Consider the following 24,226-nt stretch of genomic DNA (forward strand, 5'->3'; position numbering starts at 1 on the left):
CCTGGCTCATAGATCTTACATTCCAGGTTCCAATGGTGTGTTGATCCTTAGAACATCGGATTCGCCGTTCGCCACCAGCACCGTCAGCCGCTAGCCATCCTTTCGGCTTTGAGCTAGCCGCGTCATCACATCTGGGGCTAGTTGAACTCATCCTCTGTTCCTCCCCAGTAGCATTTTGACCATCTTCCGACCTGGGGGTCTCATCTTCCGATGGTATACCGACATATCTCTGGTTGTACTGATCCATTTAGTTTTCACGGCAAGAATACTGGGGTGGGTTGCCATTACCTTCCCCAGGGATCGCATTTAGTCTGACCTCTCTGTCATGACCTTCCCGTCTTGGGTGGCCCTTCGCGGTTTAGCTCATGGCATCATTGAGGTGCTCAAGCTCCAGCACCATGGCAAGCAATAATCTCCTGACTCACCTCTTTTCTGTTCTAAAAAATAGCAGGAGTATTTATCATTTCAAGTGGGTCAAGTGTTTGGTTCCTTTACAGACAGAATGATGCAATTATGTCCCAAAGGAATCAGTAAGGTGTTCTGGCTTAAAATATCCTGAAATTTATTGTTTGGATAGACACAAATCATCATCTGGATAACAAACAGCTTATACATCACATCCATTCTATAAACAACATCTCTTATAATACCAACATTTCAAATCAACTAATACAAGGCAATTAAGCTTCACAAGTCAATTATATAAACACAAGAAATTGCTCTGCCAGGTAGCAAGGAAAGCTCTGAACTATCATATCCTCAGAAGACAGGAAGAACCAACTGCAACAACTCTAACAAACAGAAACACAATGCATCATTCATTCTTCGAGTTTCTGGCATTCAGTGAACCCGGCTAAGAATTCTTAAAATAGAATAAAATATGTTTGGAATTTACAAAAATAAATCTAATTTTACTGCCCACAAAAAGGTTGGGGAGGAGATAAAACAAATAGAACATTAGAGGCCCACATTTACATTAAAAAAAATTGAGCATAAACCTGCAGAACTGAATAATGGCTGAGAATTTTAAAAGAACATGCTATGCTAAAAACGATGTGCTAAAGATAATTATTAACTCTTTCCATAACAAGACAGCACAACCTTAGTTACTTACCAATACTCAGGTAATTGCCCTCTAATTTCATATGCAATCCCTAACTTACAATTGGAGATATTTGTTTTTCTTTTGCCCAACACACACACAAAATTAGCTTGAAGGGGATAAATTGTTATGTTTAGTGACAAATAGTTAGAAATATTCAGAATCAAAATGTGTTCCCATCAGGATGCCCAGCTTCTGTGATCATGAAAAAAGAATGCCTGCAACCAGACCTCATAATCTGAGGTCATCTTCAAAGTGATGCAGCTTAAATGTGAGGGATTTTTTAAAATACTAAGCCCTGTTGTTCAGATATACTTTTGGAAAGCAATCTACCTAAAATGGACCTAAGAAGTTACTACTATAGCTAAACCACAGCTACTTGCACTTCTGTTTATCTTCCTCCTGCTGCATTTAAAATACTTCTGAGTTGTAAGAATGCTAGCAGAAAACATAGAACCTTTAGATGCATTACACTGCAATCTGCAAAAACTGATGTTACCTATTTTTGGAGTAGAAACTCAAAGTAAGTCTTATATAAGTTAGCAACAAAATACATACTTTCATGGAATGCTACCCAGCTCTGTGCAGACAGACTTAAATGTCACATCTGTGGGATTGGCATCCAGAACAGCATTTCATCACATCTCAAAAAAAAAAACCACTGGATATTTTTAATAGTGAGATACGCCAATTAGAAAAGATAAGGCCACACAGGCAGCTCTAGTAATACCCTCCAAAAAGGGAAGGGGGCAAGTTGGTATGTACAAAAGACATGATCAGCAGCATGAATTAAAGGGTTCCTGCAAATTTGATTTTATCAGTTTCTTAGCTATAAAATAACCCATATTGCAAACCTACACATGTTCTATTTCCTTAGCAATTTTTGGCAACAGTTTTTCTCAAGCGTTTCTGGAAAACAGGAGATGGAGACAAGCAGCAGCAGTGTTGCTGGGTTACTCAGGGCTAGAAAGTGCTCTAGCATGCAATAAGAGGCAGCAATGTGCATTCTTCAAATCAGCAAGTTTACTCACAATTCTACCTTGTGCTTTCTGCCAAATAACTCTGAAAAGGCATTAGTTCTGACCTATAGTTCCCCGATGCTAACAGAGCCTGAAATTTGCTTATAACCAGCTGTTGATTATGGATGATTAATGGGGGGGGGAGCGGTATTCTTACAATGTTTTTACAGGGTTCCTAATGTTGCTTTAAGCATGATGAGACAGGTTGTAAGTATTTTAATTGAATATACCTGATTTAGAAATCAAACAGGGTCATTAAAAAAAGATCTTATCTCAAACTCTCAAATACATTCTCACTTCCACAAGAGCTCATAAATGGTTATTTCTGCATATGACAGGACATTAACAAGCAAAGAGATCCCTGCCTTTGAAACAGTGATGGGGACAAAAAACTCTTTCCTCCCGGAGGATCACTGCACATCTCAGTAACTTTAATGACTGACCCTTCAAGGCTTAATCTCTGAATTCCTAGACACCGAAGAGGAAAATGAACTATAATTAGGATTTCCAATAATATTTTATGGGGGAATGGGGAACATCTTCCCATAAATTAATTAGAGAATATTGTTTCAGGAGTGATCTCAACTATAGATTAGGGGGTTATCATAGATCCAAACAGCTATCCATGCTAACCACTGGAAAAACCCACATGATGTGGGAAGGAAGTAGGACAGTGGGTACCCACAAGATTCCATGACAAATCCACTGGGGCAAAGCAGAAAAAATGGGAAGTGCCTATGAAAACTGATGGCTGTGTTAACCAAGCTGCTGAAAGCAGCTTTCTCTTACTTGCTTTGTAAATAGAACAAGAGAAGGGAGTAAATGTTAAAGCAAAAAACTACAGCCAAAAGCTTACTTCAGCTTCCTCCCAATTTCTACAAACCCTCTAAACCAGTCATCTGAGAAAGCACTTACATTCTTTAAAAGCAAACAGCAAGGGCAGTTCTACATTCTTATTTTCCTAACTATTATTAAAAAAAAACCCCAGCAGAGTTATTTCTATAGTAATCCAGTTCTTACCTCAAACTTCCAAAGATTAGTAAGAACACTTTCCTCTAACTCAATGAAATACGTAAATGTAGAAAAACATACAGTTAGCTTCAGTCATTGTATTTTCCACATTTTTCTTCTCCATTACTTCAAAATATCATCTAAACATTTTCCATGATACAGAAAAAAGCACATCAACAAAAAACTTGTGCCAGACCTTGTGCAGAACACAGATCACAAGGTCCCTGAGCGAACGCATGAAATTCATTCAAGAAAGACAGGATAAAGGTGAAAAGAGTCTAGGAAGGAAGGAAGGAAGGAAGGAAGGAAGGAAGGAAGGAAGGAAGGAAGGAAGGAAGGAAGGAAGGAAGGAAGGAAGGAAGGAGTTACTAACAAGAGGTTAGAAAAATATGGGATGCTGCCACAGCCATGAAAAAAGCACACTAAAAATGACTTTGAAAGAGAAATATAAAGTGAGATGATGAGGCAGTTCCAACATAAGAAGCAATATTTGGGGGAGAACAGTGACTGAAGATTATAATTTTCTGGGAAGCGTTACTTGCAGTTTTATTTCCAAATCTTTCACTTATGCAAATGATAAGCATTCATGTAAATGTTGCCCACTGACAATAAATTGAACTATTTGTCGTTGCTCTGCTATATTCATTCCAAGTAATAAGCTAACAGAAATACTGCTGGATAGTTTAACTGAACCTGTCCTCTTCTTTCTTGGTATCTATAATTAGACCTAATTCAGCCCGCACACACCACCAGAAACATGTCCTTTTGGAGCCACACCCAAAGAACTACTGCCAATTTCAGACTTTTTCTACATTTTAGAAAACATGGAAGATTTGATTGCTTGATGAAAGGCTGAAGAAACTTAATAAACACATTATTCTTAGAATTGGAACACATGGCATATAACAAGGGTGAAATTTTAGAAGATGCACTTATTCTGTATTAGTTTTAACAGTCTCCCACTTTTTTCAACACTGTTGTAAGTCCGAACCATCACTAAACAAATGGTTGTTAAGTGAGGACTACCTGTATATTTATCTAGAGAATACAGAAGTGGATATTTGCTTCATTCACAATCACATGCAACCAAGAGCTTGGGGTTCTGTTGAAAATCCTCCTCTAATGGAAGATTTGGAGAAATTGACAATAATCCACAGGTAGTTATAAAAATAATAAAGGCAGGATAGTAAGTAAGTAAGTAAGTAAATAAATATTGCCCTGCAAGACTCTGTCACAAAGGTTATACTCAAAATGAATGAGTACTCGAAAGAAACAATCTAACACAGAGGATTGTTATAACTGCAAATGATGAACCAGCAAAGGATCAGAAAGAAGGGAGAGCGCAGTTGCATCCCTGAGGTGCTTTTCAGGCCAAGGGCTGCATTTGGCTTTGGGACTTGAATGTCAGAGGTTGACCAGGACAAACAACTGAGCTGGGTTACTTTGTCAGGTAAGCCAGGGCAGAGAAATGAGTTCAGTCACAACTAGTTTTGATATAACTAAATTCAAATTATTTTAATATGATTACTCCCTGTGGATAAAATTCCCCCCTTTTATCACATTAAATTTTGTGGCAAGTGTTTGAGAGGTTCTGGGGCCACACTCCAGGAACTTGAGGTCAACTGGTGACTCTGCAGCTTCAGATTGTGCACCTTTGTGCTAAGCCATGGTTTGTTTTAATATGGTTCATTTAAAATACCATAGTGGCTTCACTCATACATAATGTAACACATTTTACAAACACAACAGCTGGATTGACCTATCATGTTAACCCAAAAGCAAACAAACAAAATTATTGTGTAACGTAATGTGTGAATCTAGGCAGCAATTATATAAAGCTCTTAGTGTCTTCCAAAACTTTGCTGGGCAAAGAGTGCCTTTCAAAAATTTTAATAGTCAGCTCCTTGTTCCTTTTCCAAGTACAGGTCCTGCACAGCTTGCCAGATAAAGACTTTTTTCAGCTCATTCAGATGGCAAAACTAACCTTAATGGGCTTAAATGACCAAAGTAGATGTTCATTGAAAACTGGGGAAAAAATCTTGATGGTAGGAGCAATTTACTTAAAATAGATGAATCTTTCTCCCTAGGGGTCTTTAAAAAGAAGGGTAGACAGCTACTTAGCTCTGCATTTCTTCACTGAACTGAGGGATGCATTAGGTTATCCCCAGTTTCTTCATTTCCCATTTGTACTCTATTTAGTCCAAGAATTCATTCTGAGGAAACTTTTGGGCAGGATAGTTCTTCATGGAATGGAGAACTGAAGCCGATGACTTAGATTTCAATTTTATAATTCTATGAGCCATGATATACTCATGCAAAAATCAAAAACGCTGTCCTTGTAGGAATATTGCGACACCAAGCTCTTCCTTCAGATGAGAATCAGTGATAGTGCAATCAAACGCAAAAAAAATTAACTGATGAAAATAACAAAACAAATACCGCAGTTCAAGTGATGCTGCATATTATAGTAGCAGTTTTCCAACAGTAATGGGACTGCATTCTTCCATGATTATGTAATCCACTACTTCACACAAGTTCTATGGCACACATCCAATAAATACAAACCGCTGTGATACTGAAAAGAACAGTTTAAAATCCACCATATTTTGAATCATACTCCTTAGGGCCCGTAACCACAACTGAGGTTATCTTGGGCACTGTTAATGAACTGTGCAGTCTGGCAATAGAAACTTCACAATCAACACTGGTCATTATTTTATCAAACTAAATCTATCCCAGCAAGTTGCCTTATAATATATGTAGTATTTAACCATTTGTGATCAGCAAGGATTACAATCTCTTTTAAAATATTTTCTTTCTACAGTTACACATCTGAAAAGAATTCCTTGTTTAGATATGGACAAACAGAAAGTATACTGAATCAAATTGGTCACTCCTATCATTGCCCAAGTAAGGTACATGAGTGAAAGCTGCCAGGAAACTTGTCTCCTGGCTTACAGATATTCCCTGAAAAATCCATTTAGATGACCAATCATATATAACCTTTTTTCCCAACTTAAGTCTCCATGGGAACATTGCCAAGAACACTTGGTAATGTGGAAAACAGTATATCAAAACAACAGCCTGCAGAAAGTGAAAGGGGTGGGGACGAAGAGGGACATTAGCTTCAGTGTTTGCAAACCACAGCAGCATAGGACTCACTACACATAAGCAGGTGAGATGTTCAGGGAACAGAACAGTGATTGATCCATGCAGGTTGGGAAGTTGCATAAGCCGAAGGAGCAGGCAAGAAAAGGGGGGGGGGACACGAAAGATCCAGTTACGATCCCTTCCAGTCAAGATTCTGACCCAGGGATGGAAACAGCAGGTGGTTGCTCTGTACATTACCTTCACTGGAACCTAGATGGGGCAAGTGTGCCCTTTCAGGTCTTACTAGACATCTGGGCAGGGTTCAAGGCCATTGACCATGGTATCCTTCTGGTTTGCCAGTTGTCCTGGAAGTTATTGGGGCAGGGGAGACAAACTACTTTTGCAAATCAAACCTGAACAACTTGAGAGAAACACATTAAAAAGGATTCCAGGACTGCTGTTTGATTTCAGATATTTCGCTTGATGTTGCCAAAGCACTGTTTTTTCCTTATCTCAGGAAACTTTGCTGATCATGATCTAGATAAGGGCTAAATCAGAAGCACTATAAAATTGTGACCCTGTGCGGTACCTTCTCTAGCAGCTCCTTTGTGTAGGATCTTACAGCTTGTGAAAACAATTGAACTGAATTCTAACAGCTATGTTCCATCTGAAACTCTTTTAATAGTATTATGGTTAGGGAGATAGCTATGAGTCATACTTACTAACCAGTCTGCATCAATGCAAGGAGAAGTGCTCAAACTGCTTCAATATTCATAGAAGCAAGCTGACCAACTATTTAAGGACAACAGCACTTGGGGTCATAAGCCTCATGAAGGTAATCCCAGAGCATGATTTTAGCAAACTTCCCATTTCTGAATCTGCTGAAAAGCCCAACATTCATCATCCCATAATGAAAACAGCAAGTCCAAGTTCCAGTTGGTTCTTGTCACAGTTTAACTAAATAGCCACTAACTAACGGGCAAAAGTGACTGCAGCTGAGAGACATAATGCTGTTTAAAAGTTAAAAAAAAAATTGAACAAGAAAACACAAAGTTTCAAAGTCAAAATTGCCTGATCACTGGAGTCTTTTGAAAGTGCTGGCTCACTATGGCATGTTTACAAGGTACGTGCTTCTTCTTCCTCCTTCCTATTTTCTCCAAGAGCTGCTAAAATATTAAAATATTATTTTTATAAATGGGGACTTTAGAAATTATGTAAAGTATGTTCTTTTGGAACCAAATAAAAACTCTCATTTATAATGCTAAAACATTTCCAGAGTTTCACTTGTATTAGATGATGCACAAATTTAAGAAATCGAATATTTTTCTAGAATATTCATTCGTACTTACACTATGAATTTAAGAGGACCTTTTAACAAGCGGTATCAGCTAATCAGGAAAGCAGGCAGCAGGTTCATTATGATGCCTAATTCTGTATCTTTATTACAGCTGAAGATCACAGGCTTAGTTACCTAAGTGAATGAATGGTCTTTTTGAACAGAACCGTATTTCTGATGTTAGGAAAAACCTTTAACGAAGTATGTGCAACACTGATTAAAGAAACACAGTTACTTAAGATGGTTCTCACAAGTTGATTGTTCCTAGGCCAGATACCTTCCTCAGTTCCTTGACCTTAAATGTATGAAATCTAAAATTATGTGGCCACAATTCAAGATAGAATATGTGAACATCTCCACATACCGGGTCTCAAGTTCACAATTTCATGCTGGATCTGATTCTCCAATTTTTTAAAAATATCAAATGCAATACATTATCCTACATAATTTCTTCTGCACACTAGGATAGTAATCTCACAACAGCACATAGAAAATCCCAATTCAACCTTGATTCCTATGATGGAAGAAGACAACATGCAGAGGAAGAATGCAGATTCTTACTTTTATTAATCAGTACGACATGAAACTAGATACACTTCAATAGTATTCTTAGCATCTAAACCCATATCTACACAAGAAAGACTGGTATTCTAGTTTGCTGCAATCTTAGAGACCAGCGCTGTCCTGCATTGCCTGTATTATTACCGTTCAGACATTTGAAACTACATGGGCTCATGCCTGTGAAGAAGACTCCTCTTCTCTGCTTTCATATTGTATAGTTAGCTACAAGTTATTTATTTATTTATTTGGTAAATTTATATAACAGCCCATCTCACATATGTGAGCCTGAGTGGTGTGAAATAAACACATGTGAAATAACCCCTTTAGGAAAGAAAAGCCCAAACAAACTGATAAACCTTATTAAAAACAGCCAGACCTTTTTGTCTTCTGGTCAAGTGGTAACTCTTCTGTTTCAGAAGTATTTTCTAGGCAACCTATTACAAGATAAAAATAACTTTAAAACTAAAATTCATATTGTTTCAATTCCATGAATTCAAATATTAAAAGGGATGTAGGACTAGACATTAAAATGGATGGATATCTTCTACACTTTTTCTGAAGAAAAGAATAACTGGCAATTGTTGATATTGCAGTAATGCTGTAGACAACAGACACAATTCTGACAATATTGCATGAATATGAATACTGCTTAAGCAAGCAGTCTCACAATGAACTGCAAAAACTGGTTTCCCAAAGAGGTTTGAAACAAATGTATGTTGTGTACTTCCTCAAGGATGCTAACCTATGAGGATCCTAGGCAGACTCGTTTTTGTGTTGGCCAAGCACAGCTCCAGTTAAAATCCCTTTCAAGATGTGCATGTGGGCCATGCTTAACTCATATTCGAAAAAAATCAAATGCTTATCAGTATTCAAAAATGTATATATCAAGCACTATCATTTCCACATCCAACAAATCAAGATTAAATGTTTTATTTTTCACCTTGGATAAAAATGATGAAATTGAACTAAAATTGTAATTCCCACAATTTCAGAAATAGTAGTTCAACTTATTCTAAAGCCATTTGATACTAGAAAGTGGAAGCAAGGAATTCAATCCCTTTCCAACCTTTTATTGTATGTCAAAATCAAACCTTTGTTTAATTACATGCCATGGGCACATCTAAATAATTGTACTTTTGAATACAGTCTAATAAACATCTCTGCATAATAGATAATGTTCAAGAGTTTACAGAAACACTCTAAACGTTTTTCCAGACTGATAAAGTTTACTTCTATCTCTTTCTTCCCTCCTCCATATATACTCCCAGTTTGAATGTGAAGTATGACTGTAATTCCGATTGTATAAAATCTGACAGCAATAGGAAAAAATCTCTCTAACCAATCTTGGTTTCCCATAAAAACTGAACAAAGGTAAAACGATACTTCAAGACTAGTTATGTAAGCAAAGTAATAAACCACCTGGTGGCAACTTTCATTAGTCAAAACCAGTATCAAAACAGAATTCTCCATTTCCTTCCAAGTAAATATTTGAAATCTATTGACTCCCACATATCCCTGTTCACAATAACTTTTACTGAAGCTGTAGCGATCTTTTAGAGTTTTGTAGATATTAGCACGTCTCCAGAACTAATTAAAAATCATTTCAAAAAGTTTAAATACAAAACTTTAAGCTGGCAGCTATGGTAATGTGCACTGCAGAAAATGATCAGGATTTTTTCCATCATAAAAAACTAAGATCCATGGAAGGAATATCAAACATCTAAAGGCAAATAAGTGCTCATTACTAGAAAACTGATAACATCATTTTCAAAATATCAGCAAAGCTTACTCAGTTTTGGTTAAAAAGTTCAATAGGAAACCACAAAAACTGTATTATTTATATATGCGTTGTGGCTTCATACTAAAATCAATTGAATATACATGTACCCAAATGTGGCTGTCATTTTAATTTTTTAAACATAATGATAAATGCAAATAAAAGTTCACACATCTGTAAGGCCTAGCTGATTCTGAATTCTCTCTTCAACTAATGAAAAGTGTAGGCATAAATAAGGATATTATAAAAAATGCCCATCATGTCACATTAAACTTTTTTTGAAGGACCTTCAGCTACCACAGGTAGCTGCACCATGTTGACCTCAAAAAAGCTAATTAGGGTGAAAACTGGTTTGTACTTGGATAGGAGGCCAAGAGGAAATCCTTCGGCTATAGGCTAATCTGAAATAAAAAAAACCAGAAAGCAGCAAGGGCAAAGTTTCCATATTGTGGCCAAGAAACCTGCACTGTTACTACTATGTAATCACCAGAAGTCAAACTCGAACTAAGGTTGTCTTTTCCTTTTACCATAGCAGTTTCAAAAGAGAGCTTTAATAGAGCATTATGACTTTTGACTACTGCATTTCCTAGAGAACTGATGATTTTGTGAGTCAAAGCAGCTTTCTAACATATGCATTTGATGTGTCTCTTGTATACTTACAAAATCTTCCTAATGTTCTATTATTTCATTCATCAAAAAGTATAAGTTTATAAAAACTTAGACTGAATACATAACTGGTGAAATAGTATACTAAAATATCTCTAAATTAATAAAGTACCGGACTTCATAGTACCTTTTAAGAGATTCTATGGCACACATTCCAAATTGAAGCTGTCTTCACCAACTGACAGAAATATTGTGGAACATACAGTAAGTGGAACAAAATTACTATTAGTATATAAGAATCCAGAAGATGCAGACAGTTTTAAAGAAGTTGACACCATTTTCCTGAAAAAATTAATGAACACGTAATATATTCATTATGATTATAGTGAGTTTGTCACTACAGTAATCATCACAATGCAACTGTCTACACAACATGCTAACTCATGATTCGCTTACTTTACTCAAACGGCTGAATTCATCACGCTTAAAATCAAAAACCAACACCCTGCCTGGGATCAATAAACACAGAGCCACATACTAGCCATACATATTTTACACAAATACCTAGTAAGAAAAATATGTGGTTTTATTTATACAATCCTGCATCAAATGCCCAATTCACCTTTGTGGAATCCCTTCCAAGTTTTTCAAAATAATGCATTCATTCTCCACAGAATGGAGGGGAAAAAAGTGTCCTGCTAATGCAACCCACACTGCTGTGCAATTATTTTTTTCTCCCTCTTTGTCACTTCATTTGCATTATGATAAGTCTGAATGGCCAATCGGTAAGGCTTCTTAAAAAAAGAATCAAGTGAAATAATTCACCCAGTGCAAGAAAAGTGGAGCACAGGGACTACAAGGATTAAAAAGCAGGACAAGAGGGAAGAGGGAAAGTGGAGGCAAGTTAGAGGCTGCTAATCATTTTTGTTAATACTGTTAAAGGTATAAATATGCTATGTTTAAATTCTACAGCACAGGAAAATCCAGTTTTAAAATACATTTTAAATAAATGTTCTATGTGACACATGGAGGAACCAAGATTATGCTTCTTTCCCATCTGAAGATTAAGGCAAAGACTGATGGATTTAGTGCAGAGGCTGAATTCACAAAAAGCCAATGCAATCTCTGTATTAGCTACTGCCAAAGGAGGACCCTCCAAATGTGTTTTCCTACAGCTCTGATCGTTCTCAACCAGCATGATCAACAGCCACAGTCACTAACAATCACAGGAGTTGTATTCCACAGCAATAGTTGGGAACGGGTCCACTGTCCATGCAGTGTCATCTTTAAAGCACCCTTGAAGAGAACCACCAAAGCAAATTGAGTGTTTTTATTAAATGTATGCAGTAATACAGTTTCCTAGTAAAAGCATGCTTAGCAGCGATATATCTGAAAGCATTTACCAGTTTGACTACACTGCAGCGTTCCTGATATACTGAAGGCCTGAGCCCAGCAGACACAACAGCTCCACTAACTAACTCATAACCGCTACCCCAAATTTGGCTTCAAAATCAAAATAAAAGAAAAGCTTCCTTTGTGGCTTATCTAGTAAATACAGCAGCACAGATAAACAAATATTGCCATCAGAAAGTTTTACACAGGAAGAGCCTGTAAGGATGCAGAGCAATCCCATTTCTTTCTCATTTAAAAAAAAAACCCTCTAAACCTTAGAAGAAAAGGGGGGGGGAAACTTATTTCTATCCTCCAGCCCAGCTTGGGCTCTTTCCATCGGGATCACAATGCAGCTGCTGCAGCCCAGATTTCAGCCTCGCACACCACGCAATGCAACAGCACAACCATCATTTCTTTCTCTCCCTCCCTCCCTCCCTCCCCAACCCACCCCGTTTTTTGCTCTTTTGTAGAAAGAAAGAAAGAAAGAAAGAAAGAAAGAAAGAAAGAAAGAAAGAAAGAAAGAAAGAAAGAAAGAAAGAAAAACGGTGCCGACAGAAACCCGGGGCTCCAAAAATGGATGATCTCATGTAACATTCGCACCGCAGGGAGGGGGGCGGGCGGGCAGGAAAGGGGAGGCTCGGTGACCTTGCAAGGCAGGCAGGCGGCGGGGGGGAGGCGTAAGAAGGGGTGCAGGGAGGAAGAGGGGGCGGGCGGGTAGAGGGGGGGGCACCTTCCAGAAGCGTTTCGCGGTCAAGCGACGGGGGGCTCCCCCGGCAGCGGGTCCAGCGCGCCCACTCGGAATCGGGAGCAGCCGCCGCCGCCGCCGCCGGGAATGAATGAAGCCTCCCCGCGCCCAGCTGGCCCTGCGGCCGCGAGGAGCCGGCGCTCCCCCCGCATTTATTGCACGGATTTATGAGGGAGACTTGTACAGCCGCCCACCTCACACGCGCGCATCCCTCCCGTCCGGACCGCCGCGGCGGCGGCCCCGTGACTCCCCCGTTTCCTCCCTCCGCTCCGCGCGCCGCCACATCCCGGAGGAAGCCGCGGCGGGGAGGCGTCGCCGGGGCTGCCCGAGGGAGCCGCAGGTGCCTCCGAGCTAGGGGAGCGCCGGCGGCGGGGTGGCGGGGAAAAGCGGCCGCCCGCCCCGTCCCCGGCTCCGGCTGTCCGCTGAGGGGAGAAGCGGGGGGCGGTGGGGAAGCCCGGGGTGCCCCGGACGGAGCGCCGGGGGAGAGGCTCACCTGCGGGTCGGGCGGGTCCGCCGCATCCCTCCGCCGCCGCGGCTCTCTCTCCCCCGTCTCAGGCCGGCGAGGACACCACCGCGACGGCCACCCGCATCCACTTCGCTTCGGTGGGGAGGAAACGCCGCCTCGCCTCAGCCTCAGCCTCTCCCTCCCTCGCGCGCACGTGCACGCGCCCCGCCGGGCCCCGCCCCTCTTCCTCCCCGCCTCGAGCTGACGTGACGCGCGCCCTCGCGCGACAGCAGCAGCAGCGAGGGGCGGAGGCCTCGGGCCGCCGCGCCCCAAGCCAAGCGCCGCCCACGCCTCTTTTCAGGGGCGGGGCGGGAGGAGAGGCAGGCGGGCAGGCGCGCGCGCGCGCTCACAGCCCCCGCCGCCGCAATTCCCGTCAGTTCTTTACGCGACTGGCGTAGCGCGGGGAAAAGGAGGAAAGCGCGGCTTTTACGACGCTCGGCTTGGCGGTGCTTGGCGGCCGTCCCGGGTAACCCCGGCGAGCGTGGCGAGGAGCCCGAGGCCCGGTGGCAGGTAAGGCGCCTCGTGAGGTAGCTTCCTCTGCGGGGGATCCGGCGCGGCCTCGGGGTGCTGAATGCCGTCGGTGGCCGTCGCTGTAATTACCGCAGAGACCGGAGGGGACCGTAAGCGTCGCCGCGCCCGCCCTGGAGCTCGTATTGCAGGCAGGCGGCTGCTGGACAGCTCTCCCGGGGCCGGACCCGCCTCCTCGCCGCTTTCGGGCGGCTGTCCCTTCCTTCCCAGACCTCAAACGGCGCCTGGATGGTGAAAGCGGCCCTCCGTCTTTTCCCCGTGGACGAAACGTCTCTGTCCCGCCATTCATTCGTCCTTATCCCCTATTATGTGCGAGATCCTGCGAGACGCTTCACGTTTCCTCAGGAGATCGGCTATGCTGGCTGGGGGATTCTGGGAGTTGAAGTCCACACACTTCAAGCTGCCAAGATTGAGAAAGACCACTTCGAAGGCTTTGGCCCCCGAGATTTCATCTTGGGCCAATCCCGGGCACTATTTCTGTTTGTTTTGGGGCCCTTCCGGGCATGCACTTGAGGGCCAGACATTTCGGGGGGGGGGGGCGGTGTCAGAGGCCATTTGGCTGAGTTGGGTTCCTTTATCACGTGTAATGTTTAAGGCACCCACTTTGCTTATGAACTCCCTACCCAGAGAAATCCTGGGAACGGGTCCCCAAATTTTGGCCTCACCCACCCAGCTACAGGGATGGAGTGCGGCAGGTCTGGGATGGCGAAAGTGACCCGTTTAGCTCTTCTGCTCTTTTGTAAGAAATCTGTCCAGTTTTTATTTTTTTATTTTGGGTACGTCTCTGCCACTCTACTCTGAAATGGCACCAAGTGGCATGGGAGAAAAATAGAAGTCAAAAACTTCAAAACAGTGAAAATATAATAGTACTAATCAGCAGGGGTTGATGATATCAGAAAATCTTAACATCCCTCAAATGTTCTCTTCTAGGAAGGAAGTGGTCCAAGCTGTTCCACAGGAGGGTGCCCCTGCTGAAAAGGCCCCGTTCCTGAGTCCTTTTCTTAATCTCAGAGATTTTAAAATGTGTGGACTTAATTCCCCATGATGGCTGGGGAATTCTGGGAGTTGGAGTCCACACGTCTTAAAAATTGCTGAGATTGAGAAACACTGATCTAGATGTCCTTTGGAGAGGGAACCCTCAGGAGGGCTTCTTTCCCAGATCTTACAGGATAGGTAAATTCATTTCAGAGGAGGCAATCTTGAAGATAGCCAGGCCCTGAGCCATGTAGGGCTTCGGCGGGGTAACCAGCACCTTGAATTGCACCCAGAAGATCTTACGAGTTTTTTGTCTTTGTTTTTATTAAACAAGCCTCTGAAATGGGAAGAGGAGACGCTTTTCATTCTAATAGATTAGTTGCGCAAAACAGAGCCATAATAAATCTGTTAACCTTTAAAGTGACATACTTTTTGTCTTTTTCTGCAAAACACAAATCATTTCATGACTGGGTTCACACATAATGCTAGGCCTTATATTTTAAAAAACATTTGCTTTTTTGAATCAGCCCCAACTGCCTGGGCTCATACAACATGTAGTGCAGTAACCCAGGTGACTGGGTTCCTACACATTATCCTAAGACAAAAATGAAACAAGCTGCATCATGATGTATAACAAGAACCAAAGTTTGAAGTACGCATATATAAGATTAGGTAACATCCCCAAAGGAACTCTTCTGCTTTCAGCTTGATGAAGAGAAAAGTCACAGGATAACTATGGCCAAGCCGTCTACTCTTAGGAAGGGACTCCACAGGTGAAGGTCAGATCCAATAAAACTTATCCACTACAGGAAGACTGTGGTCCAAGCACAATACTTTTAGAAGTATTGCAATTTAACTTGGGAAAGTTTTATCCATTTTTTAGATTTCAGTGGTAAAATCCAAGCTGTACTTGGTGAAGGTTCCATGGTCAATTCCCAGCATTTACAGAATAAACAGGGCACTAGAAGCAAACTCTGCCTGATGATTTGTTGAACCTTTGCCAGCCAGGATAGTCTCCAGCTGTAAGGTAGCTTTCACGATTGATTCAGTCAATAGTGAAGCTTCAGTTTATCTAGTTCAACTTTATTGCTATCCTCATTCATTTTTTGTTGTTTTGCTTTGCTCACCCAGAACTTTTATTAGCTAGAAGGCTAAATAAAACATTACATTAGATCATCTTGCCTGCAGGGAAATTCCAACTACTGGAACTAGTAGTTGTCACAGCTTTTCTTAGTCTGCCTGGCTAGATGGTAGCGCCTAACCAACCTTGGCTATCTTGGAAAAGCTAAACAGGGTTGAACACAGTCAATACTTGGGTGAGACACCACTGGGAAATGCCAGGACTGCAGGTTAAAAAGCAACTCAGAAGGCAGCAGGGGCAAACCACTTCCATATCTTTACCAAAAAAGCTACATGGATGTGTCCATGAAACCACCAGGGGTTGTGCACAAGACTTTTCTTCTTACTCTACAATTTTCAAGGCTAGCTTTCTATTTTTTTTCCCCCACCACTGGAAAGTTACTCGGCCTAAAAAAAGATTCTTGTATGCCTATCCCTTCATAATTGCAGGTTCTATTTTTTTCTTTGTATAATATACTTAAAAGTGCTTTGTTGCAGCTCCCAAGAAAATGAGTTGGTATCTGAGAAAGATTTTCTTTAGATATAGAATTCACTTGGTGAGTCATTGTCAAGAGGTTTCAAGTAACAGCTAATAGGTAGAATGAGCAATACTTCATTATTGGGAAGAAAAGAAATGCCATCAGGAGATGAACTATTACTTGCTCTAGGACAATGCTGAAAACCACCACGTTGCTCTTACTGACAGTTGGAGGTTAAGCATAGAAAAGGATGCAGCCTCTGTTGTGTTGCTATTAATCTGTGCAAGTCCAGATTGTTGACTCAGGTTACCCATAGATGCTCCTGTTCCATCTTATTATTCCTCTTACAGAGATCAGCATTACATAACTTAGTCCATGCGATATTTCCTTTTGAAGAGTGGGAAGCTCTGGATGCATTAAAAAAAGCAAGTACTGGTTCACTATAGAAGGTCTGCTATTATGAACCTTTCATGTATGACACCCTTAATTCTCATTGTTAGCTTTTAAAAGGATGTTACTTAGTTATTGCCCTTAAACATCTCAACATTTATTGATACACACATGAGCAAGGTCATCATTAAATCTCCTTTGTCCTTTAATTGTCCACAGGGAAGCTTCCCATTCCTTCCTAATGAGTAAATAAATAAGCAAGTCCTTTCCTGTTGCAATGAATGGGTATTCTCCAGTTTTCTCTGAGTCACGCTAAGGAGACAGTGTTCGCTGTTAGTTGTGCACTTTCAAAAGCCTGAATGATCTACAAAAGTATTTACAGAACACAGAGTATCAAATAACTTCAAGGCTGCAGTCAGTTTAATTCCTCGAGAAAGCTTTAGCGGCACTGACTTCTAGATAAACAAGCAGGCTGAAAATTTTGCAGTTTTGTCTCTGATTTCAAGAGTGGGACTAAAGTAAGGATCAGTTTATTTTCCTTGATAGCGTGAGATAGAAAAATATTTCAAAATCCAATTAACACCTGATTGATGGCCATGCTCCCATTTTGCACATTAAATGTTAGTACGCTCTTTAGCTTTCATGTTCAACTGTTTTCATTCTCTAGCTCAGCTTTATCAATGCAGGAGCACTTCACACATCTCTTGCGTTTGAGACCCCCATCCAGTTTATTGAAACGAGGTGGGCAAATAAGGGGTTATGCCAAATACAGAATTGCTCCTTAAAAATTGTGTCCAAATACGAACTTTTCCTTCGTTCACTGTTACTTAGATCTACATACATGGCATCTTTATGTTATCCCAAATCTGTTATCATTGACTATTCTGGCAAGAATTTGGGGGGGAAAAAACTGTGGAAAGATACAATTGTTGCAAGTAGAGGACTGTCTTTTTAGTGGCAATCTTTTGTCTAGCATCATATCTCATTAGAGAGAAGGAAAATTCTGTGGAATGCTCCGTCTTGCTGTAGAGTGGGCTTGTTGGAAGAAAGGCAGATAATTCTTTGTAATTGTCCAGGAAAGAATAACTGCAAGATACAGGTTGCTCTAATACTTTCTGTAGTACAATTATTTTATATTTATTTATTCATTTTCTATCCCGCCTTTTTTATTTTTATAAATAACTCAAGGCAGCAAACATACCTAATACTACTTCCTCCTATTTTTCCCACAAAAGCAACCCTGTGAGGTGAGTTGGGCTGAGAGAGAGGGGCTGGCCCATGGCCAACCAGCCGGCTTTTGTACCTAAGGCGGGACTAGAACTCTCCTATTACGCCTGATTGGCTCTTGGGCTGAGAGAGAGGGACTGGTCCAAGGTCACCCAGCTGGCTTTCATACCTGAGGCGGGACTAGAACTCTCATACCACGCCTGATTGGCTCTTGGGCTGAGAGAGAGGGACTGGCCCAAGGTCACCCAGCCAGCTTCCGTGCCCAAGGCGGGACTAGAACTCTCATACCACGCCTGATTGGCTCTTGGGCTGAGAGAGAGGGACTGGCCCAAGGTTGCCCAGACTGTATTTGATACTTGATTCCATGTGCCTACAAAGTTTATCAATGGACATGCCCTTGGAACTCTAGCATAGACTTAATTTGCATAATAATTTTATCTATACCTGAGAAGGTTTCTGACACTGGAGACTCCATGATATCCAGCACCTTTCAGCTTCCTTCAAATAATATGGAAGTAATGGAAGAGCAATTGTTTGCTGTTCCATTTTCCATCCATTCTTCCCTCCCTAAAGAATAATTCTTTCCGTAACCCCATGTTCTCCTTACAACCACCTTATAAAGGTGTTTAGGCTGAGAGATTGTGACTTTTAATGAACCTGTCCCTCTTTGGATTGTAGCTGAGCAACTTGATTTTTCTCATCATATTAGACAATGGTGGGCATTTCCCATAACTTTTTGGGTGTGTGGGGGGAATATTATTGGCCTTCTGGGAGAAGGATGCCCAGCAACTCCTCTCTTCTCCCCTAAATTCTCAACTAATGCTGAGTCATGGAGAAGGTAAGAAACAACATTCTTTTCCAAAATTTTGGTATATTCCCCCCCAAAACCAAGATTCTTTTTGAAGCATCTCAGCAAGCCCAGATTGCCTAAAAGATATTCAGGTTCTTCTCTCTCGTTGAGGTTTAGATAGGAGGGGGCAGGCAGATGCCTCCTCTTATTGATTCTTACCTTTTTCTACTCCAGCAGAAAAGAAAAAAATTCTATGCTGTATTTCTTCAGTCCATGACAAAGGAGAAAGGGGGCTGCGGTGGCTCAGTGGTTAAGACGCTGAGTCAGAGGACCATTAAGGTCAGCAGCTTGGCAGTTCGAAACCCAAGAGTGCGAGCCACGTGACGGAGTGAGCTCCCATCAACTTGTCCCAGCTCCTGCTAACCTAGCAGTTCGAAAGCATGCAAACGCAAGTAGATGAATAGGTACCACTTCGGTGGGAAAATAACAGGGACATGAAAGGAGCCCCCTCGGGTGTCCCCCGGGCAACAGTGACGCCACCGGCAAATCCTTCAATACAGAACCGCCTTGGTAGGTGCTTCTGACACACACACACACACACACACAAAGGAGGAGAGGGTTACTACCGAGTACTCTTAGAGAGCTGTGATGTTTGACACCCTGTGGATAAGCTTATGTTGATCCATACAGTGGGGTCAGTAAACATAACCTGCCATTTTGTAGTAAATTTCTCTTTTCATCTTTGATCTTTTTAGGTGTTGGGATTTCTCCAGCAGTTGCAGTCCCGCTTGTGCAGAATGGACCCTGTTGTCCTGAGTTACGTGGACAGTTTGCTGAGACAATCTGATGTTTCCTTGCTAGACCCTCCCTGCTGGCTTAACGACCACATCATTGGGTTCGCCTTCGAGTACTTTGCCAACGACCGGTTCCGAGACTTCTCCGATCAGGTCTGTTTCGTGGGCCCTGAGGTGGCTCAGTTCATCAAATGCACAACGAACCAGGAGGAACTGGCCCTGTTCCTTGAGCCACTGGACCTCCTGCACAAGAAAATTGTGTTCCTGGCTATCAATGACAACTCCAACCAGGCAGCTGGTGGCACTCACTGGAGCTTGCTGGTGTATTTCCAAGACAAAAACTGCTTTGCTCACTATGATTCCCATATCAGGTGTAACTCCATGCACGCCAAACAGGTCGCCAAGCATTTGCAGTCATTCCTTGGCAAAAGAGGCAAAATGGCCTTTGTAGAGGAGACGGCTCCAGCCCAGCAGAATAGCTATGACTGTGGGATGTACGTGATCTGTACCACGGAGGTCGTGTGCCAAGAATTCTTCCAGGGGCAGCAGGAACCGGTACTTCAGCTCCTGACTCCTTCCTATATAACAGGCAAGAGAGGAGAATGGAAAGAACTCATCTCTAGGCTCTCCAAGAAATGACTTGCGATTCTCCAGCCACTGGTCGTCTTGTTTTCGTCTTGTTCCCTGTGCCTGAGAGGGGAAGATGGTGCACAAGACTGCTTTTTCCCTACAGAAAGAATGTACTTACCTTTGCACTTCTGCACTGCATTATTCTGCTGTTGATCAGAATAATGCCAAGCCCCGGGAAGCGGCTACGCGTCTTCCCTACAGTTTGGAGCAGCTGCGGCTCAGCCGTTACACCCCACCCCTATATCTCCGCCCCCCCCCCGGTTCCTGTGATGTTCAAGTTCTTTGTAGGCCTGTGTGTGATCCAGTTTCAGTGATGTCAGTGGCAGAGACATTGCTTCTATTTAACTATGGCAGCTACTGCAAAATTGCTGTATCGCTTGTATCTACCTCCTCAGTCTTAGGGCTGGGAAGGAGAGCTCTCTTATTCCTGCTTTTCTGGAAAGGAAGGGGGGGGAAAGCTGCTTGTTGTGTGAAGTGTTCTGCCTGCCTCTGGTAGGTATACAATTTACTGTCGTATGACAAAGCCAAATTATTGCAAAGTACAGTAGCCTTGAGGGCAGGAAAGGGCGGGCTTCTCTCTCTCTAGCCCCATCTCCTCCTATTTAACACAATAAGAATTTTTTAAGGTGCTGTACATCTGAATGGATGGTATGATGAAGCTGACAAAGAGTGAAAGGAATTCAAGTTACCCCTCCAGTATCTAGATGGGGGAAGGGGGGATAGCATATCTATTTACAGAAATTTGTAATTTCTGTATATCACCTTGAGCACTTTGACCTAGAAAGTACCTTAATAGCGCACTGAATCAATTGCCCTAAAATGTATTCGGCTGGAGTAAAGTCCAGTAAGATTTAGTTCTGTTACCTAACATTGCACCTTAGGATTTCTGGATTGCTTGGAAAGGCAGGACTTAGGAGCCAAGTTCCATGAGAATTGCAGCGGCAGGCACCTGGCTGCCGTGCCAAGTGGTTCTGCTGCAGAGATTCAGTAGATTTTCAGGAGCAAGTTAGGAGAAAAGTTGCAATGGCAAAGGAAGCAGGGGATGGGAGCTTACCTATTTCTCAAGTCACCTTCCTTTTTGACTGCCAAACAATATGTGGCATTTGGGAGTGAAGGTAAAATCATGACCAGCTGCCACTGAAATTTTTCTACTGTTGTGTGATGTAAATTTGCTTACTTCTGCTGCACATTTGGCTGTGCTGAAGAAAGTAACCTATCTCGTTTGGTAACATACCAAGCCAGGTGGTATAGCCATAAAGCCTATATCATCTGTCCCCCCACCCTCCTTCAACCCTGTTTTATTGATTCCTGATGGATGCCGCCTTAGCCACAATCCTTTTTTTAAGTGCTGCCCAAGGAGCATCTTGAACAGGATTTAAGTAACAAGTTGTTCAGTTATTTTAGTATGTGTTGAAATCGTTGGGCAGAAGCACCTTCCTACTTTCTCTTATTGTCGTAACTGCATAATTTCATTTTGTTTGGGAAATTCTTCAACCCAAAATAAAAAAAGCCCATGGGAAAAGTGATGCTCAGCGGTGGTAGCCGTGTTTCCTTTTGCTTCCAAACGATTATTCAGTTGTGGAATATGTACACAGCTAGAAGAGAGGGGGGAACAGCAGTTTCATTCTAGAGACATTTTCTGGAAGATGACAAAGCTTCTGCAGACCCTGATGGATTGTTAGGTTTCCCAGAGCACACAGAGTTGTATCTCGTTAAAATCAAGGATGCCTTCAGATGAGACTTTTTTGATGCAAGTCCCTTAATTCAATCATGGAATTCTAGGACAGCCCAGAAGATGCAGTCTTCTACCTGAAGCTGTTCTGTGTTGTGCACAGCCGCTTCTGTCTTACCCCAAAATGACGCTAAGAAGGGAAGACTTTAATAGCTCACTAGGAACTGTTCGGTAGTGATCTACTGTTGTTGAAACCCAGGGCCTTCCATTTGGGTATTTTTAGCAGCAACCTTCACCTTAAAGTTAATTCATCATAATTACTAGATTGTCAACCTCCTCCTGGCGCAACAGCATGAAAACTGGAGTGTGAAGCCATGGTGATGGGAAAAAAGGGGTCGTTTTGCTCATATTCAGCAAACAGAGAATTCAGAATAAAAGACCTTGGGATTAGGAAAAGTTCCAAGAAGTAACGGAGGCCTCGTGCCCATTGTGCTGTTTCAGTTGCTGCTCCTGTGTTGAGCACCTTCATGTCCACTAAAATCAGGACAGGAATAGCAGATGCCCTAGAAATGATCAATGAAACGCAATTTGGATCATAGTTGAGTCGCTGGAAGTGTTACTGGTTCTGAGCTGTGTTCCCTTACATGGCACTGGATGGTAGGGAAATGTATTTCTCCAAATGCCCTTTTGCACCACGGTTGCTTCAGGCGGCCTTCCACACACTTCTGGGCCTGTTTACTTAGAAGTCATTAAGTTCTAAGCAAGTTTCATGGGACCTCCCTGCAACTGACCCGAGTGCCACTGTGGTCTTATTAATTGAAAGACTTAGTACAGTAGCCCAAATGCAACAGCTTTTCTTTAGGCACAGAGAAAAGCAAACAGTTTCAAATGCCAAGGGTGTCACCAGGTAGAAAGACAAACACTCTGTAAGATGCCAGCGAGGGATTCTAAGGCTTCCCACCCTTTTCCCCTTTACATTTATTTTCCTGAATGACCCACCATCCTCCCCATCTCAGTGGGTGGGGCAACAGGCTTCTCCAAAAAGCGTATAATGGCTTGTAGTCTTTATGTGACAGAACAGCCAAACAGGCTGCGAGCTGCATTTGAAGCCGGGACAGGCTTTTAGTGCCAAAGAGTGTGTGAGATGCTCCCCGTGTGCAAAACTGAACTAGGCGAGTGGCGACTGCAGCATCCCCCAAGCTCCCACGTGTGCACAAAAGCTTAAAAGAAAAAAAGACTCACCTTAAAAAGATGAAGTCAACGCGTGGCTCCAGCCCTTTCACTACCAGTGCTCCGGAAAATCTGGCTGGGCTCTGTCATTTGGCACTAGATTATTTACAACTTCTGGAGGTGAGTCCAAATGCCACAGGGAGGCTGAGGAAGGGTGGGAAGACTTAACTGGTTAACCACTTGGGTGACCTTGGGTCAGTCCCCCTCTCTCAGCCCAACCCACCTCACGGGTGTGGGGAAAATAGGAGGAAGCAGGAGTGTTAGGTATTTTGCCACCTATAAATATATAAAGGGAGGGTAAGTAACAACAACTTTGCAAATAAACTTCCGTGGGGAAGAGGGAGTAACAGCAGATTCAGCTGCAATCGTAGCCTGCAATGCACCACCTTGCTAGTAAGGGTGGGTCCTTTCTTAGACAAAGCAAATGCTGCTCAGAAGAATTATGAAAACTTGTGGCAGGGAAAATGGGCAACAATCTACAGTATTGCAGGAGTGGCAATAGGCAGTCCCAATATGGAAATATGCTCTCGGATTCCCCACATCAGCCACCAGAACCAGAAGCCAGACTTGCCCTGGGCATCTAGAACGCCCAGCTGTAGAAGGAACCACCTACACAACAAGGACTAGAATGTCTCCATATGATAATGCCTTTTGAGTCGTTCCACCACTCAAAACGTTTAAGAGTCAGCTCAGGGTGGCCTTTGTTAAGGAGTTCACTGGGTGTCTCCCAGTTCTGTGGTTGTACATAAACTTTGCAGGCAAGATCTCTAAATGACTAACATGAGGGGAACAGTGTCCCTTAAAAGAACCAGTAGTTGAAAATTCCCCTAATAGTTGTGTTTTCTAAAAATGACAGTGAAATAGGAACTTCAGTCTGTGTGTTTTAAAACCAGGTTTTGTTGTTCTGGTTTCCACAAGTATTTTCTGAGTTTTGGGGAGCCAAAATCCATTGGGACAATCCAGTTAGTTTCTGAAGCTTTTCCAGTTTCCCATCTGTACGGATAATCTTCTGGAGGGCACATTTACAGCCTTGTCTTGCTGCAGATCATGTGGATCTGAAGAGATTTTCATCCAGGAAGCTGCAAAATCACCTTCTTAGCCTTTGGCCTGTTCCAATTTTTGTGAATGAATTGCTAAACCCTAATATGTAAACATTGTAATCCTCATATTGTACTTTGATAACCTGGAATGTTCAAAGCATACCTGCATTGCAGGAAAAGCCTGTTGAAAGCCAAACATCGACTCAGG

At 42.3% G+C, this 24,226-nt stretch overlaps 2 protein-coding genes across 2 annotated transcripts in view; one reads left to right on the forward strand and one right to left on the reverse strand.

The window, feature by feature from the left end:
- The window catches only part of MYO9A (myosin IXA), a 107,150-nt gene extending 93,890 nt beyond the window's left edge, over positions 1 to 13,260 (reverse strand). The window contains exon 1 of the mRNA XM_063314255.1: positions 13,133 to 13,260. The gene's annotated coding sequence lies outside the window, so the exon portion shown is untranslated. The remainder of the gene's footprint in view (positions 1 to 13,132) is intronic.
- Positions 13,261 to 13,534: 274 nt separating this feature from the next.
- Positions 13,535 to 20,426, forward strand: SENP8 (SUMO peptidase family member, NEDD8 specific). The gene is made up of 2 exons (XM_063314179.1): positions 13,535 to 13,654; positions 19,408 to 20,426. The coding sequence occupies exon 2, from the start codon at positions 19,450 to 19,452 to the stop codon at positions 20,083 to 20,085; it is 636 nt and encodes a 211-aa protein (XP_063170249.1). The 5' UTR covers positions 13,535 to 13,654; positions 19,408 to 19,449; the 3' UTR covers positions 20,086 to 20,426.
- The last annotated feature ends 3,800 nt before the right edge of the window (positions 20,427 to 24,226 follow it).

The sequence above is a fragment of the Candoia aspera genome, chromosome 13 (assembly GCF_035149785.1).
Source record: "Candoia aspera isolate rCanAsp1 chromosome 13, rCanAsp1.hap2, whole genome shotgun sequence".
Taxonomy (NCBI): domain Eukaryota; kingdom Metazoa; phylum Chordata; class Lepidosauria; order Squamata; family Boidae; genus Candoia; species Candoia aspera.